Source organism: Typopeltis vanoorti, chromosome 23 (assembly GCF_054136105.1).
Source record: "Typopeltis vanoorti isolate ZY-2024b chromosome 23, IOZ_Tvanoo_1.0, whole genome shotgun sequence".
In the NCBI taxonomy this organism is placed as follows: Eukaryota; Metazoa; Arthropoda; class Arachnida; order Uropygi; family Thelyphonidae; genus Typopeltis; species Typopeltis vanoorti.
The window spans coordinates 21,024,740-21,043,700 of record NC_143571.1 but is presented as its reverse complement, the minus strand read 5'-3'; the positions used below and the strand labels follow the sequence as shown (position 1 = coordinate 21,043,700).

Below are 18,961 nucleotides of genomic sequence, written 5' to 3'. Positions count from 1 at the left end.
TTGACAGAGTCTTATAATGATTAAGATAAAATCAGGGTTATTGTGAAACAAGAGATAGAAATACTCCAAAAACCCATTATGGATCAGTTAAATGAGGTGATGAGACAACTAGGAACGTTATCTGTAAGAAACCCAGAGCCTGATTATAGCAGAATGGAGGAAACCACTAAGTTAGATAAAGAAGAAGTTGAGTGTCTGCAAAGACCCCTTCTCAATAGATTAGATTCAGTTATGCAGAGGCTGTCAGAAGTCATACCACAACAAGCAACAGCTATTCCTCAAAATCAAGGGAGAGCTAGTGACCAAAGAGGCAGTAGAGAGCCCCCAAGATGTTTCAGTTGTAACAAACTGGGACATTTTGCTCAAAACTGTTACATCAACAAGAAGCGCTTTGGTAGAGGTTATGATAGAGATTCAGATTCACATATTTATATGAACAGAGTATGGAAAAAGGGACAAGGAAGAAAGGAGCATCCTTATGATATAATAAAATTAGTTTAATCCTTTATCCAAGTGTGAGCAAACAAAGTTTGCGCCTGAAAGTAACTTCAGGACTGGAGTAAGGTGGTACAATACCAGGGCAACTCGTTGCTCACACCTGGATAAAGGATTAAACTAATTTTATTATACTCTAACCAAGTGAAAAATAAACTTTCAACATCTTTCTCTAAATCCAGAGTAATTTATTAAAAAAGGGTGGCACACCATTTGGCAACTCCTGTAGGTAGAGATGACCTGCTAATGCTTCTGCCTGGTATCTCCACTTGGGCCTGGCTCCCACCGAAGAGATCTCAATAAAGGTCGAAACTAGTCTGGGTAGTGGCCCTTCCCTTAATGCATAACATTAGACATATCCGCAAGGAGATGTGTTTTGCATTATAGGAGATACTGAGATAGGATTGTTGGTAGCTTGCTCCACCTTTGCAACAAGTTGCCCTGGTGTTGTACCACCTACCTCAGTCCTGAAGATACTTTCAGGTGCAAATTTTGTTTGCTCACACTTGGATAAAGGATTAAACTAATTTTACTATACCCTAACCAAGTGAAAAATAAACTTTGAGCATCCTTATGAGATGGAAGTGAAGGCCAGTGCATATGGATGATACTGCAATGCTTTGCTGGACACTGGGGCCCAAGCATCCATCATATCTGAGGATTACTTTAAGATAATAGAACCTCATGCCAAAGATAATATCACTCACCTTAAGCAATGAGTGAGAGTATCAGGTGTCACAACTTCCATGATTCATGCTTCTAGGTCTGTGAATCTAAAGTTATACCTGCCTGAGTTCAAATTATGTGTTTGGCAGGAGTTTTTGATCCTACCAGGATCCGCTCTTCCACACATCAAGCTGATTCTAGGCAGAGATTTCCTGTCAAGGTATGACTTTAAATGTGATTACATGAGGAAAGAAATATACCTATTGGGAAGGAGACAATCTACAAGGAAGGGACAAACTCCAGAGTTACGTAAGGAAGAGAGAGAAATGAGCTTCAGGAGAGGGATCATCAATCCCACGTGAATAAAGTGAAGAAATCATCACACGAGGAGGTAATCTATGAAAGGAAATCAAAAGTAGTTAAGGTTAAATCAGAGGTAAATTTCTGCAAGGTTAGAAAAGGGAAGAGAAATAAAAAACAAAGAAATTAAGTACATCAGTTAATAAGTATATGGATAATGAATACATTGAAAAAAAAAGGGGGGGGGGAAGGAAAGTACAAAATGATAAAAGAGGGAACCCTGTATATGAGAGGAGGAACACTTCAAAAAAGAAGTGTTCCTCCCTTTTGTTTAAAGGGGGGGACCTTTGTTACACCCTGATATCACTATGTGGAATTTTCAGTTATCACGGTGTAAGATGAAGAGAAAATAAAATAAAACCCCTGTATAAGAGCTAATGCATAAATTGTTTAAAGAAAGAAAAATATTCTTGCATCCAAGTAAAAATATATATAAAAAAAAAAAGTGTTTGTTGAACTAAATAATAAAAGAAGGAATATATTACAGTTGTGATATGAAAAAAATTAGTTAAGTAAGACAGAAAAGATTAGTCATAAGAAATTGTATGTGAGAGGCTAGTTTTAACACTTGAAATGAGAGATTAAAATATTAAGTAAATTCTTAAAAAATTTTGGAAGGGGGATTAATTTGAGGCTAGCAAAAGCAAAAGACTATCGCTCAGGGTCAATTCCCAAATCGAGATGTCACGTGTGAGTCGCATGCTCACCGACCGCAGGATGTTTGGCAGAAAAACGCAACCCTAATTGGTCGGTGAAGTTGAATCCAGTAAGGGGTGGAGAAAAGAAATTAAAGAAAGGTGCCGGTAGGGGTCAAGGTATAAAAGGTTAACCCCCTCCTCCACGAGGCTTTTTTCCGGATAGTTTCTTCACGAGCTTTTCGTAGAGGTTTCGTGGCGAGTTTCACAGCCATTGTATAGATGATTCTAAGTGTGTCCTTAATTCAAGTACAAAAATTTAAGATCGCAAAAGCCTTTAATGCCAAAAGAACTTAGGAGCGACAGATTATAGAGGAGTTCATCCCAGAATGGTACAATCAGAAAAACGGTAGAGGCCAATATAGAAAAAAAACCCAAGTCAAAAGGTACTGTAAAAATCCCATGTTAATTGAAATCGTAGGTAATTTTAATCATTGTTCTATTACTGAACAGTTGAAGAGACTAAGGAAAATTATACTAGGACTATAGTACATGACTGATTGTAATGAGAGTATGCTTGTTAATATTAATTATATAACTATTCAAGTGTCCTGAGATTTATGCATGTGTATTGTAACTTATAGGAAAGTTTTAAAGGTATGACTTTAAAATGGCAAAGTTATGTATTAGCACAGTGAAAGGATAGTTTAATCTACATAGTTTTAGATAGTTAAATAGAGTGAATTGATCACATATGTAAATAATGTATGTAAATACATTATTTAATATGTAAATAATGAAATAATATCTAAACTGGCTATAATATCATTCTCGTTGATGGATATATCTTTTATATGTGATACAAAGTCTATGGTGTTGTTGATGAACGATGAAGACTTATTAGAGAAAGACTTGAGGTATTTTGCAAGATGTTTAGATAGCTTGTAGGCCGGACAGTCGATACCTTCCACAATTGGGCGAAGAGGAACGTTTTCTTTATGTATTTTCGGGACTCCATAAATACGTAGTATAAGTGGATGTAGGGAGCGTAGAGAAAGGCGTACATTGCGAGGAAGTTCACTTGAATTCTTTAGTAAATTGTTAGTACGGTATTGTAGTTCACGTGTTGGATCTTTCTGTAATATTGAATGTGTGTCATTTTCAAGTAATTGAAGCATCTTACTATGGTATTCTTCAGAATTGAGGATAACCGTGGCATTTCCTTTATCTGCCGATAAAATTATGATATCCCGGCGTATACAAACTACGGTGTGACTGTAATGGTCCTTATTATGGTCAAACTAATAAGTCTATTGAACTTCGTATGGAGGAACATAAAAGAGACATCTCCTATAAAAGATCATATGCCAGTGCCTTATCCAGCCATGTTCTCTTCTCTAACAATCCTCATGATGATTTTCAAGGTCACTCAGTTTCCTGGGATAGATCTGAAAACCTTTTCCGCTGCCATGATGAATTTGAAAGAAAGATAATGGAATCCAGGGAGATCGTCCTCAATCCTGAACATTTAAACAACAATTTAAGCTATAACATCCCTGATAGCCATACTGCTGTTATTCAGTACTGGCGTTCTCGAGAGTCTGCTACCACGCATACAACAAACAATGGCACGTAAAATAGAACAACTTGAATGTTAATACATTTTTTTATTTCAATTATGTACTGCAATTTATCTGTGCTTCTCAGTTTTTTAGAATCTTCAGATTTTATTATTGCTTCCTCTTCCTAAAAAGATACCTGATGAAGGCTGTAAAAAGCCGAAACTAGTAGTATTTTTTATCATTAAAGCTTTTAATTAATTCTCGGTTTTTTAGTCATTAAATATCTTTCTAAATGTATCAAAGTAACCGACTCAATGTTCATGAATACATATATGTATATATATATCTTTTGTTTGAAAATAACGTATTGGGTTTTCACATCTGGGACCATTCTTCTATTTTTTCATATGCACTATATTCTTTTTTACACCATTTTTTCTGGAACCAATCTACTGTATAAATGGAGAATCGGGTGTATATCAACAAAATCAGCATACCATTTTCTGTGAGTGAAATTCAATTAAGCTGCAAAAGACAGTATATTAAAATTAAGGATGCATTTGCTTCTAATTAGTGCCTGAATTGTACAACAATAGCAAAGGTACTCACAGTAGTTAAAGATAATTAATGCCTGAATTGTATAACAATAGCAAAAGTACTCATTTACCTACCTCATGGTAGGTAAATCACAAAAATATGCACTTTTGCTCAGGTTTATTATTACTAGGGTAATCTACTACAAGAAGGGTTACTACCATGGTCCAGTCACAGAGCAGACTATCACTGTAATGGTAAATGGAATGGCCACTACTTGGCACTACACTCAAACTCTGTTGTGTCAATGTAGTTACTCACTCTTCTGTGTTACTTGTCCTATAAAATACCTTCTGTTCATGCTGACTTTCATGACACTATGTTGAGAAACTCATTTATCACAATATTATGTGCATAATATTGGTTTGCTACTTTGAGAATTATTAATCTGAATTACAAACATAACCATGTCATTGTTCAAAGTAAAGCAATTGATAAAGTTAGGGAGCATATACACAACAATATTTTCATACCTCTGCCAGTCAGTATCCTCTTCAAATGATTTGATAGGTACAAATATTACAAGTGAAACTGGTCCTTCCCAGTACCGAAGACTTCGTTCTAAAATTGACAACCTATCCATAGATAATTGTGTGACCAATGTAATTAAAGGACGAGGCTGTTCTAAAGCACTATAATTTTAAAAGAAAATAATAATAAAACAAAACTTCAGAGGTAACATTAAATATAATGCTAATATTACAACAGCTGTTACAACTAATGGCAAACTATTACTATTTTGGATATTATCAATACAAGGTACGAAAATATGATCTCTCCAAAATGATCACTGATAAATTTATAAAGTTACATACAAACATAATGGATTTTTTTTTTTTTTTAATTTAACAATCCAACCTAGAGATCAAGCATAGTAATCTCTTATGCCATTTCAGATTTCCAATAAGCAAAGTGATGGTATCACACCAGCCATGAAATTCAAAATTATCTGCCACCTAGAGACTTTCACAAAGAACCATGGCAAAGTCAAGCTTCAAATTTACTGCCTATTAGTTGCAAAGTAGAGACACTATTCACTTAACAATTAAGGTCAGAATCAGTATGAGTGAGTCCAAGTATTTGCAATGTATTTATTCAAATTAACACCACTTAGTTCAGAAGTGCACAAGAATGTTTGGCTGCACCATGCACTACCCTGTGTATTGATGTGATATCTACTGTGGGTAACCTCATAGGCAGCACTGACTAATGTGTAGATGGCTTGCCACTTGACAGTTACTTTCCAGATGGTAAAAATAACCATACTTGTTTGGTTGTATTCAAACATGTGAGCTGATCTTAGATATTACACTTTGCCATGAACACACACACTGTCATCAGATCATGCTATTAGTCTTGGATATATTTTTGCATGTTAAACCTCCAACCACAAAAACAGAATCCACATAAATTGTTCAATATTTTAGGCATTCAACAGAGGAGGAACTATTCAGCCTGCTATTCATGCTAGATGCGCTCTACTTCATCAAGCAAACTGTTCCACTCATTCACAGTTCTATGAGAGAAAAATCTAGTTCTTACTTCTTTCTTAGCTGCACACAAATTTAACTTCAAATGGATGTCCCCTGTGTCCTCTCCCCACCTTCATTATAATGAAAAATGTTATCAACTGATATCCTATAACACCCTCTCAAAAGTTTATAGACTTCTATCACCCCCCCCCCCCTTTTTTTTCTCTACCAACCAATGTATGCAGTCTACATACTTTCTAACTATCCACAAAATCTACATTCCATAAACCCAACTCATCTTTCTTACTCTTCTTTGCAGTCTTTCCACAGTTTCTTTATCCTTTTGGAACCCACAAAGGTTCCAAATGTTGTGCACAGTACAGGTGCAGTTGTATCAAAGCCTTGAAAAAAGCCAAAATGACTTCTATATCCTTACATGTCAATATTTATTTCAACATTGCAATTATCTTCTGTGTTGTATTTGAAATTTTTTTTTTTAACGTGACCTTTGAACTTCAACCTTCTGTCCACCATAACTCCAAGATTTTTAGCCTTGTTATACACACCAAAGTGCATAACCTTTCAGCCTTTTTCCAATATCATTAATATATAGATTAAACAAGACTGATCTCTGAGCACATACCTAAAATCTAGTAGATTCACCCCTCTCCATGTATCACTTTATAATACCTGTCTGTCATCCACCCACTTATCCAAGCCAATAACTCATATTTCAATCCAATATTCTCCAGTTTATGCAACAACCTTTCACGTCATATCCTATCAAATGCATTAGAAAAGTCCAACGGTATCAGAGTTCCAGTCCCTTTATCCAACTTAGCTGTAACATTATTATAAAATAAGAGCAAACTGTAGAGACATGAACAGTTTGGAACTCCCTTCAATAAACCAATGCTGTTCCTTGTAAGGTATAGCTTGTTTTTCAACCCATTTCAGTATGAGTTCTTACCAACTTCTCCAAAATCTTCACAATCATTCTTGAGATATACTGATAGGTTGATAGTTAGACATAAGGTTTTGCACTATCCTTGTGCAATTGGGTTACCATACATTCTTTCTATTCCTATGGGACCTTTCCTGAGCTGAGACTAAAATATATAAATATGTCAAGGGTCTAGCCAGTTCAACTGAACATTCCTTTAGAAGTGCTGATATCCCATGTTTCCCAATTGCCAAATTCTTAAAAAGTTATGCAACAGCTCCAGGACCTCCCTCCATGCATCTCTATCTCTTCATCCAATGTTGTGGTAGCACTGTGCACGATGTTACATAGTGCACAGTGCTACCACAAGATTTAACACCAGGTTAATAAGGTGGTACACCTTTTGGCAACTCGCATAGGTAAATATGACTTCTCCATTGCTTCTGCCTTAGTATCACCACTTCTGGGCCTGGCTTCCACTGACGAGACCTCAATAAAGGTCGAAACCGGTCTGGGTAGTGGCCCTTCCCTTAATGAATAGCATTATATGTGTCAGCAAGGAGATGTGCTTTGCATTATGGGAGATACTTAGACAAGGAGTGATGAGATCTTGATCCACCTTTACTACGAGTTGCCTCAGTCCTGAAGATACTTCAGGTGCAAACTTTGTTTATGCTTGGATAAAGGATTAAACTAAATTTATTATAGGTCTAAAGAAGTGAGAACTCATTACTTGAAATACCTCATCAGCTCCTAATACTAGGGTACAGTCTGCATTCAGTAAAGTTTTCCTCTTTACTTTACTTGCAGCATAACAATAAAATTCTTTTGGAATGCTTTTACTATGCAGCCAATTTCTTTTCGTACCCCAACTCATCTTTCTGTACAATACTAGCCACTTTTCTGGCTTGAGCTTTACACATTTCATAACCCCTCTCACTCTTATTCTCATGATATTCCTTTCTCATGATATTCTATTTGTTAAAACCATCAATAACATCTTAGCCAGACCATCACATATTCCAGTGGATATACAGTACCAAGACAAGTACAAAGGGAATTTCTTTACCATACATAAAAAAAAAAGTTGCAGAAAAATAGTAAAAATGCTCAAGCAATACAGCCTAAAAGTAGCCTTTACACTGCTGCAAAGATCTTAGTAGCATGGATACTTTCCATGCTACTAAGATCTCCAAAACAACCTCATCCTCCTCTGAAACGACTAAGCGTGTACAAAAATTTTCATTGGATAGATGGGTTAATATAGAGAAGTCTGCCTCAAAGAACATAATTATTGTTAACCTACTGTTATTTTTCTTGACATTTTCTTTGCTTACTGCTTTCAGTCTCCTGATTCAAACATTTGAACTGAACACATTGCTGAAACAATTTTTATTGGCATGGGAACATTTAATTCCTATTCTGGTTAGCTTTGGTTCTCCCAGAAGTATGCCAAGGCTGTACAAGAGAAGAATCAAGCACATTGCAAATGGCTTTCTTCAATATCTTCACCTTACTTTTCTGTTTATGATGAAGTCTGAAACAGTTGCTAGAAAATTATCAACACATCCAGAACTAATTTTGAAAGGGCCAAAAGCAAATCATTGCATCATAACTGAATGGGTGTCAGGCTCTGATCTTTTGAACAAAGCAACTGACTAACTTTTGTCCAACTCTTCTTCTTCCTCCGCCTATTTCAAACTTGGATGGTTCTACTCCATCATTAACAACAGAAAAAGCCATTTTTCTTGATTCTTACATTCCCTCTAATTCTTGCTCAGACAACTGTGGTCAATGCCATTGCTGTTTTGGCCAATGTCCTTTATATTTTGCTAGAAAGAAAAAGTTTAGAAGAATATTATCCAAACTGGGGGGGGGGAGTCTCCTCATCCTGATGGTTTGTGTTCCAAAGCTGACTGAGTGGACCTCTGTTCTATCTTGATTTTTTATCTTCTCCTGTGCCTACAGAGCAGCAGCTTGGAAATTAGATCATATTCAACCAATTCCTAAGCATGGTAAACAAATTATTTAAAATAAAGAGCCAAATCCCACATTGTTTTAAAACTGAATAAGAAACTCAAAGATCGGAATCAATGAGTTTCATGCCGAATATAGTAACTATAAACGTATCGGCGACTACACGTGTTAGCTATCTTCTCTAATAGCTCAAAAATGCTTTCAACTTTTTGCTCAGCAGTTTAGTTTAAACTGCTGTGGGACCATAGGCAGAAATAAATGTCATTGTCCAATTCTCCATTTTGAAATATGACCACATGACTCTACTTAAAATTGCTTGCCAATCAAGTACAGGTAACCCTCGTATAACATGGTACTTATACAACACAGTCTATAAATTGTATAAACTATATTCAACGCGGTACTTATACAACAAGATTTCGATATAACACTGTCTACAAATTGTAGTAACCCTTCATCTTTTTATATATTTTTCATCGTGCAATTCAAAAATCAAATTTTATCTTCGTTAAATTTGCATCTGTCTGTATCGATGTAGTTATAAAAGCGAATTTATATTAGGGAAAATACCTTTTAGCACACATGTACATCAATTGTTTACCATATAAAATGTTTATTGTTGAAAATTGCCTTTATTTTTTGCCAGGAAAGCGCATTAAAAATCATAACTGTGTCTCAAGCTGAGCACTATTTTCTGGGGTGTTACATACAGCATGTAATGCTTTTTTTATATAAAAGTTTATTTTTATAGTAATGGTCACTTAGAGGACTATTGTGATATGGTTGAAAACGAAATTAGTGAATTAATTGATGGCAAAATAGATTTAAATTAGGAGGAACTGGTACAATTAACAGATGATGTCACACCAAATGGTGGGGAAAGTTCTGTCGAAGATTCTGATTTTAATGAATCCATTAAAGAAATTAGCAGAAGGATTGGACTTGGCAAGAAAGTTAGGAAGTTATTTTATGCAAAATAATCCCTTAATGGAGCTCTCCGAAATATTCACGAGACAATTGGATATTTGTTTAGCCATATTATGAACTTAATAAAAAAATTGCAGCATAGTGGTAAGCAAGGTCTTATTACTGACTTCTTGATAACTAAACCAGCTGAAGTATGCAATAAGAATTATACTAATGATGTCCAAGAGATTTCAAATGATGATGCTGTCTGGCACTCATAAATAAAGAACAATAATGAAATGTTAGTTTTGAAGACAGTGTGATGATTAAAATATGCACTTTATTTTATTCTGCCTAAAACATTTAATGCATTATGTGCAATGAAGTTTACCTACAATTTGTAATTTTTATAAGTTTATACTGTACTACGTATTTGTTTCATAGTTTATATGTTTTCTTAACTTACACGAATTACGTGAATTAAATAAAAATATATTTTTGTTGGACATGTCGTTGTTTATATAATAATTTAAAAAAAAAAAAAAAAACAATTTTGGAACATAACCCTACTTTTTCTAAGTGATCTGAGTCTCGTGTAACACGATTTATATAATGCGACATTTCTATGGAACCTTACATCCGCATTATATGAGGGTTACCTGTACTTTATCTTCATGTTGAATGGTATCGTTAATCCTTCCTTTGTGCAATCACTATTGTCCAAATAAAATATCCTATATTTATGATTCAGCAGAAGCTCATCTGTTTTAGTCTTCATCTCAGTAATTATAATGTCTGCATGATGCTTCTCTAAGAGCCTCCGTAGCTCAGTTGGTATACACGAAGGCCTTTGGTCAGAAAGACCTGGGCTTGATTCCCATCCATGATGTGAGTTAGCTGGTCTCATATGGAGGTAAAGGGTTTTCTCATCCCTCAGAACAAGGATACTTATGACTATATGTGGAAGAGATAGGGTCCTCACCACATGTCGTTACGCCCATAGTCAACCATAAGTTACATCATGGCAGTCAATCTTCTAAAAAGGAGATGACAGGTGAATGGGATGGGATGCTTCTCTAGTTTATTGGTTCAACTTCTTTTCTGCTGATACTTCTTAAGTCATTTCTGCTAATGCTGCATTAGTTCCAGTAGTCAACTTTCACTGCTGACTCTGGTTAAATGAGAAACTGATGATTTACATAATTTTTATTTTTAATTATATAGTGAATGTTGGTGAAGTAGATGTGGAAATGATTTTTTTTTTGGAAGGATTGTTTGTAATATTTTCATGCATTATTTATTTAAGTTTTTTTTAATGTAGTGTCTCTTTTGACTCAAAGCAACCTGTGTACTTGTCACATCATGGTATCAACAGTGCTCCAACATACTAATACTTGGACACTCCTTCCCTTTCTGACATAGCCTGCCAGAAGATTATACACTGTCTGATCAGGAAGCTTCTTAATGCATTGCCTTTAGGTTCATTCCTGCTGTATACTATCTGGCAGGTGGCTAGCAGAATTGTTTCACTTGTATCCTCAAATGAAAGTTTGTATCTCCACAGTATGTATGGCATGGCCTTGAAGGGTATAGTTCCTCCTTTTTTGTTTCAACAACAGAAGAGGAGGAGGAACTAGACTTCTGCCCATGTTATCAGTAACTTCAGGTCTCAATATGAGTAAGATGGTGGTTGTGTTTCACCCAGTGAAACACCACCTCAGGTCATCATAACCTTATAGGTTGTGACATGTTCTCTAACCAGGGAAGTGTCCCTTTGCAACAGGAATACTCACAGCCTCTCATTTGTGGAAATGGGGTACAACACAAGAAGGTAGAGACAACACTGACAGAGAGAGAAGCTGTGTATTGTATTTCATCATTCTTTTTTTTTTTTTTTTAAATCCCACTCACTGACACACTGTACTAATATACTATAGGTGTATATTATATTTCTGGATTACCTAAAGGTTAGGTAATCCAAAAATGTGCATTCACCCAAAGCAATGAAATTTATTTACCACTTAAACTCATCCCCCAAACAATCTCCATGGTAGGATTTGAACCCACAGCCCTCTGGCTGGAAAGCAAATATGCTATCCACTTTGCCAACAAGGGGCTAGAAATTAGTGTCCAGTGGAATCCATTATGCTACTGTAATTACAGGAGAGTATTACATGAATAACAGAGAAAGAGAACTTGATGGATAATGACAATTGTCTTGGATATCGCCTATGATTCAGAACTATTATAGCTAATGTCACAACTGATGAAACTTGGGAATGTTTCTCAAGCTCTTCTCTACCTTATTTATTGAATTTTTACTAATTATTATTTTAGTTGTTTTCTTTTAGTTTTTATCAACATTTTCATTACTTCCCCCTGTTTAATGTAGGGGAAAGTAATAAAAATGTAACTTTCCCTTTGCATGGTTAATGTTCCAAAAATGTTATATCCATTCCACTCTGTCAAGTTTTTCCTGCAATGTGCCACAAAAACGATGTGTGGTTTTATACACAGCAGCTCTAAGACATTATACAAAATTCTGCTTATCAAACTTACCAAATATTTAATGATTCTAATCAATAAAAACAGTTATTATTATAACACAAAACAAATAACATTTCTTGTCCGAGTAACTGAACAATTCCAGAACTATGGATAGTTAAACTTAAATAGTATAAATTTGTACAAACAAACAAACTGAGAAATGCTATTTAGATATTAGTAGTAGTTTTTGGAATTATATTAAGAGCCTAATTTCACATACCTTCGTTTAGTGGGTTTGATTAAATGTTCTAATTTAAATACTGAACTGAAAGCATCTGGCTTAGCTTGTGGCTTTGAAGGACATGTATTGAGCAGTTTTTCTAATGAATGCTTTTTTCGAGGAGCAGATCCTATAATGATAAATGATTTGTCCATTTAAAATAGAACTGCACATATGAAAAGAACAGTAAGCAGCTAAAAATTATACAAATCCTAATTTTATTATTACTACTTCAAATCTCCATGGAGTCACATGCTTCCTGAAAGAACTACAATGCCATAATGCTTATTACACCTTTCCTCAGTCATTTGATGTCAATACACTTACTGATTTTTCGGATGATGCATTCTATGCAAATAATTCTCTTATTCCTATACTTAGCTTCCACAAAAACCAGTAACTGTGTGTGGATTTCACCACAAATGTTCTGTTGAAGACAAGGGCAACTTTTTATCCTCTAACTTCTCATAAAAGCCACATCACCTCAAGGCCCTGTGATATTCATTTCCTAACTTTAAACCATTCTTGACTTCACAGATGAATGCTCAACTATTCTTCTCCTCCTTTCATAAGCTTTGCAAAAAAAGCAAAATATCAAAAATATTCTGTGACCACTTTCCCAAATGGCAATCTCCGTAATTCTTCAAGTTCAATCCAATTGCAAACTGCCTTATTTCTCATAAAAAAGAAACTTACCTTCTTTTTTTTTTTTTATGAGAAACTGTTCTCACTTTTAATATCATTCAAGTTTCCAATTAGGAGGGATTTCTCTTCTTGGAATAAGAATAACATCAAGCCTCTCCTGGCAGAAGCATATCAGTGTTGCAGTAATCTCAGCAAACAAAAAGCTGAGGCATCTCCTCCACTGTTATTTGAACAAGATCATATAATATACAAATTTCACATCTGTTTGTGTATTAAATATTGCTTTCAGGAATCAGAGTAATATTCTACACAAGGACAAATTTGATCAGTAATTCATTTATCCTTCTTAAGAATTCTATAATTCATTAGATTAGAAATTACTTTATCACCTCTCTTATCAACTCATGCTGCTCTCTGAAGTGCTGATATTTATTGTCTTCTCTGCAATTCCTCTATGGATACTTCTCTGACAATGTTCTCCTGAATACATATTTACAATTTCCCTGCTCTGCTCAAAAACATGGTAAAATCCAAGCAGCAATATCATTCAGATATAAAATAGACACTCCATAACCACTAATCCTCTTCATTTATCTCTATACTGCAGAAGATGTTCCAGCTTACAATACTCAACCATCATCTTCTTTAACAAATCCTTTGAGAATGAGAATGAAACTTGTTATTATGTTTTTGTGTGAAATATAGATACCAGAAAGGATGTCTGTATTTCAATAAAATGTCAAGAAAGAAATGCTTACTCAACTCAAGGAAAATTTCTTGAATTGCACCTAGGGTTTCTATCCTGGGAATTTGTGGGACAAAATCCCCAGGAAATTTTCAGATCTTTCTTATCTTGAGTCCTGGAATAACCAGCTTGAGACATTTCATAAATTTAAACTTACAAATCTGAAACAAAACAACAATGAATTTATTACAATTTTTATAATAAATGAATCTGGTTGTATGTATGTGTATTTTTTTTTTTTTTACTTTTTTATTTTAGTAAATGAATAGGAAAGTATTGGCAAAGCTAATCTCAGGTGGTATGGGCACTTAAACGGAATGGGTGAGGAAAGGTTAGCAAAACAAGTGTTTATTGTTGTGATGGTAGGAAAAAGTCCCAGAAGGACAAGATCAAGGTGGATTGATACATTGAAAAGTGCCTTAGAAGAAAAATATAAGATCTGATAATGTTGGAGTCTCGACAAATAATGGATTAATCATCAATAGGAAGTTAGTAAAGATGTAACTTTTTCATATATTACTATCATCATATTGTTTATCCATGAGGGTATTTTGACGAAGATGTAAAACGAGCATCATATTGTACAAATTACAAATTATGGTAAAAATATTATTATGAATCAAAATATTTATCCACTGTAATGAATGGATACAATGTTTTTTTATTATTTTATACATCTATTTGTGTTTATTTTAAATATAACACAATAATATCATTATACAACTAGTATAATAATAAATCAAGTGCAACAGAACAGCCACTTGTGAATAGATATTTTTATTTACTTTATTTACACTTTGCTGCTTCAAGTCAATTTGTTCACAGAATAACCCCTCTTATTGGGTAGTTTGTTAGTTAAATGAAAACCAAAAGTCATCAGTAGCCAATAGACATTCATACCACTGCTGAAGTTATTTTTCATTTTTTACTTACTTTTAAATTTGGATCACAATCATAAATTATAAATTTTTATCTTGATAAGATAAAAATTTATAATTTTCATATTTTCACTTTAGTTTCAAAATGAAAATTAATCTGAAGTTTAGAAACACTAAGAAATGTAAAAATTAGGAAACCGAGTGCAATTGTTGTCCAAAGCAAATTTGTAAGGGATTAAACACTAGTGGACTGATGATGAGTTTAGAACATATACAAGAATCACATTTTAAAAGAAGTGCTGAGGGAAATACAGAATCTTCAAGTAGCTCAAAAAGAATTAACAGTGATCAGTCAATTTTAAACTTTTGTAAAACAAGAGTTAAGTGAGACTGTACTATGACCACCACAGAAATGTAATCACAATTCCAACAACTGCCAACAGATATGCGAATGAATTTACAAGGAGAATTATGCATTACTAAAAAGCCAGATAGATATCTTAGAGTTAATTTTTGACTTCTGTGACCATAAAAAAGAAGAGCAAATATCAAAAATTAAATAATTAATAGAATCGTATCACTGTTTTCGTCTTACTTTAGATGAGTGAACCAGTATAGGAAATAAAAGGTCCATTCAGATGATGCAAAAATTTTTAACTTAGGATTAGTTTGTTTAGCTAGCAAAATGTTCAACTGATATTCAAAATAACATAGACTCATGAATGAATGAAAAAAGAGGATGAGGCCGAAATTTTGATGTGAAAGTTCAGTTTAAAATTTATGCTGGCTTAATCATGTCATTTATTTAGCAGTTATTGATGAATTTCAACTTTTGTAAAGAATAATAAATAAGACATAAGAAATATACTTAAAAAAACAATTTCATGAGTAACACTGTATAGTCCCAAGGAATTCCAAGGACTTAGAAAAGAAAATATGTCTCATGTCCTGGGAAAAGAAAAATAACCAAGACTCAAAAACCCTAACTGCAACCATGTATCATTCATTGAACATGTTACCCAAATAATCTACTGTGCTATCTAGTGTTTGCACACCATTCCATGAATCCATAATGTATGAACACTTGTACTTTCAAGTTGTGCTTTGTTAGATCCAGTGTATGCATGTTTATTATTTCAAACATTTACTCCATCAATTATAGTCAAGAAAATTAAATTAAAAAAAATTTAAAAAAAGGTGAAAATATTTAACCCAGTAATAAGTTTAAAAATTAAAAATGATATAATAAGAATCAAAAGTGTTACTAAAAGTGAAGTAGGTAAGCATTTTAGATCAGAACAATCAATGTTAAAGACATCTGGCATTACACAGTTTTAAATTTCAAATCAAGCAGGCAAAATTAAAGCATCAATGCAAAATATTACTGATATTGGTGGAAGTAAGATAATCTGTATCCAAAATAATGCTATAGAAAAAAATGAGGAAAAGTGTTGAAAGTTTATTTTTCACTTGGTTAGACTATAATAAATTTAGTTTAATCTTTTATCCAAGTGTGAGCAAACAAAGTTTGCACCTGAAAGTATCTTCAGGACTGGGTTAAGGTAGTACAACACCAGGCAACTTGTTGCAAAGGTGGACCAAGCTAACATCACTCCTATCTCAGTATCTCCCATAATGCAAAACACATCTCCTTGCAGATATGAGATATCTGCAAGGAGATGTGTTAGTGGTAGTGGCCCTTCCCTTAATGCATAACATTATACATATCCGCAAGGAGATGTGTTTTGCATTATGGGAGATACTGAGATTAAGAGTGATGTTAGCTTGGTCCACCTTTGCAGCGAGTTGCACTACCTTACTCCGGTCCTGAAGATACTTTCAGGCACAAACTTTGTTTGCTAACACTTGGATAAAGGATTAAACTAAATTTATTATTAATGAGGAAAATTGTTAAGTGCATGGTTGGATAATATGGTATAGCAGAACATCACTCAGTTATCTGGCAATTCGGCATAAAGCATTTAGTTTATTTAACTAATGAAAAGATGAGGACAACCAAGTTAACCATGATAAATTCACAGCTTCCCACAGATATTCAAAAATCTGAAAAATTGTGTCAAAATTTATAGTGTGTGCTTATGAGTGAAGAAGCATGTGGTGATGATATTCAGGATACAATTTCCAATGCAACTAAAAGTTGTAGCAGAAAGATGTGTATACGTGAACAACGTCACATGTGGATAAATGGGAATATTTTGTAGGTGATTACCATCAAGAACATTTATATCCCAAGATGAAAGAAGACCTTTAGGCTTTAAAGCAGCAGAAGACCATATGATTCTCTCAACAGATGAAAATGCAATGAGGGAATGTCAAACCACTTCTTATTTATCACTCCAAGACTTCTTGAGCAACAAAGGGATTTTCAAAACGTCATCAATCCATAACATGAAAATCTAAGAAAGGCATGAATGACAACAGATTTGTTGACTGATGAGATTATCAATAATTTCTGTCCTCCTTTATGACAGATCCGTCTAAAATATAATCTGGAATCCAAAACAACATTATTTATAGACAGTGCTTAACCTTGGATCACTGACTGCTAAACACTGTTAATGCAATTGTGCAACATAGCAGATCCATAAGCAAAACCTACATTCATTCAGAAATATAACTTAACCATGAAACTTTTACTATTCCTAAAGCAATTAGTAATGCATATCCTAATGATGGTGAAGTTACTAAAAATAAAAAAAACATTTTGAAGATTGTCGAAGAATTATATGAAAAACCGTAGAGATGATAATGGTACAGTAAAAATCATACCTGAGGAAGAAATGCCACTAGTCCTGTAAGAGGAAGTTATCCATGATATCAAGAAATTGACCAGAGGAAAAGCCCCAGGAAAAGACAGCATTACTACAGACATCTTAAAAGCTGCTAGTCTGAAGGTGGAGACAGTACTTGCCCAACTATTTACTAAATGCTTTGATGAAGGCTGAATTCCCATGGAGTAGGACAACTACAGTTATTCTTTTACATAAAAAAGGGGACAGAGAAGACTTGAAAAACTATAGTCCTATTAGCCTCTTATCTGTAATATACAAAGTGTTTGCAGGAATGCTGCTGCTGCATCACCTGGAGAAAGTGCTATCTTTTGCTTAGCCATGTGACCAAGCAGATTTCAGAAGTGGTTTCAGTACCATAAATAACATACAAGTACTATGAGAACTAACAAGTTCAATGAATGCTGACACCCACTCTGATTGGCTCTGAGAAAGCATTTGATTCCATAAGAACATCAGCAGTCATTAACTACTAGTCTGAAGTCTTGTTCCACAGATAACTATGTTAGAATTATCACCAACATCTATGAGAATGTGACACCAACATTCAGGCTTTTTGAAGACGCAAAGCGTGTCAAAATTGGGAAAGGAGTATGCCAAGGCATACTCCTTTCCCAATTTTTCGTCATTTCCCAATTCATTGTCATTTTTGCAAATACTCCACTTGAATTACAAAACATGATTTGGGAATTAGCACATAGAAGTAAAGAGGTGGGACTGAAGAGATGAACTTGGAGAAGACTAAAGTGATGTATAACTTCACAGATAAATCAGATATATATATGTTGAGAATGTAATACTGGAAAATGTGAATAACTACATCTACCAAGGTCAAAATATTACAAATGATGACAGAATCCAGATAGACGTGTGAAACTGGCATGGAATGCATTTGGTAAAAACCATATCCTTAGGAGCACCCTACTCTTATATCTACATCAGTGCATCCTATTAATTCTTACCTATGAATCAGAGACTTGGATCCTTACCTAGAGAGACTATCCAAAAGGTTGGAGACCACTCAGAGAAGCATGGAAATCATAAGAGGGGATAAGAAATGGAATACATGAATAAGAGGAATGCAAAGAGTGGAAGACAACATTATCTATGTGAAACCCTAAAATGGAAATGGGCAGGCCAGATTACTAGATCTGACCAACAATGGACTATAGAAATAATAAACTGGACCTCCAGAAATTGTAAAAGACTCAGAGGATGACCATTCAGCCGAGTGAAAGATGAAATCAGGAAACACAAAGTGGCATGGCAACAAGCAACCCAGGACAAGACTAAGTGGAGAATATTGGAAAGACTTTCATTCAGCAGCAGACTGAGAACAGTCGATGATGATTCTAAGAAGTATGGCATTCACTCAGCAATACTAAAGAAACATTACTGCTACCTCTGTGGATATCTATGCAATGACTGTAACAGAAAACGGGGTTACTTCTGAAGTGCTAAATGAAAAACACAGCAATTACAGAAGTACTGATTTCAAGATAGTAT

The 18,961-nt window shown here is 34.4% G+C and overlaps 1 protein-coding gene across 1 annotated transcript in view; it reads right to left on the bottom strand.

Moving 5' to 3' along the window:
• LOC150093672 (uncharacterized) overlaps positions 1–18,961 on the bottom strand; it is a 175,272-nt gene that overhangs the window by 93,590 nt on the left and 62,721 nt on the right. Inside the window, exons 6-7 of the mRNA XM_090412714.1 lie at positions 12,378–12,507; positions 4,786–4,944 (exon numbers count right to left, since the gene is read on the bottom strand). Coding sequence (XP_090268840.1) covers positions 4,786–4,944; positions 12,378–12,507 — 289 coding nt within the window. The remainder of the gene's footprint in view (positions 1–4,785; positions 4,945–12,377; positions 12,508–18,961) is intronic.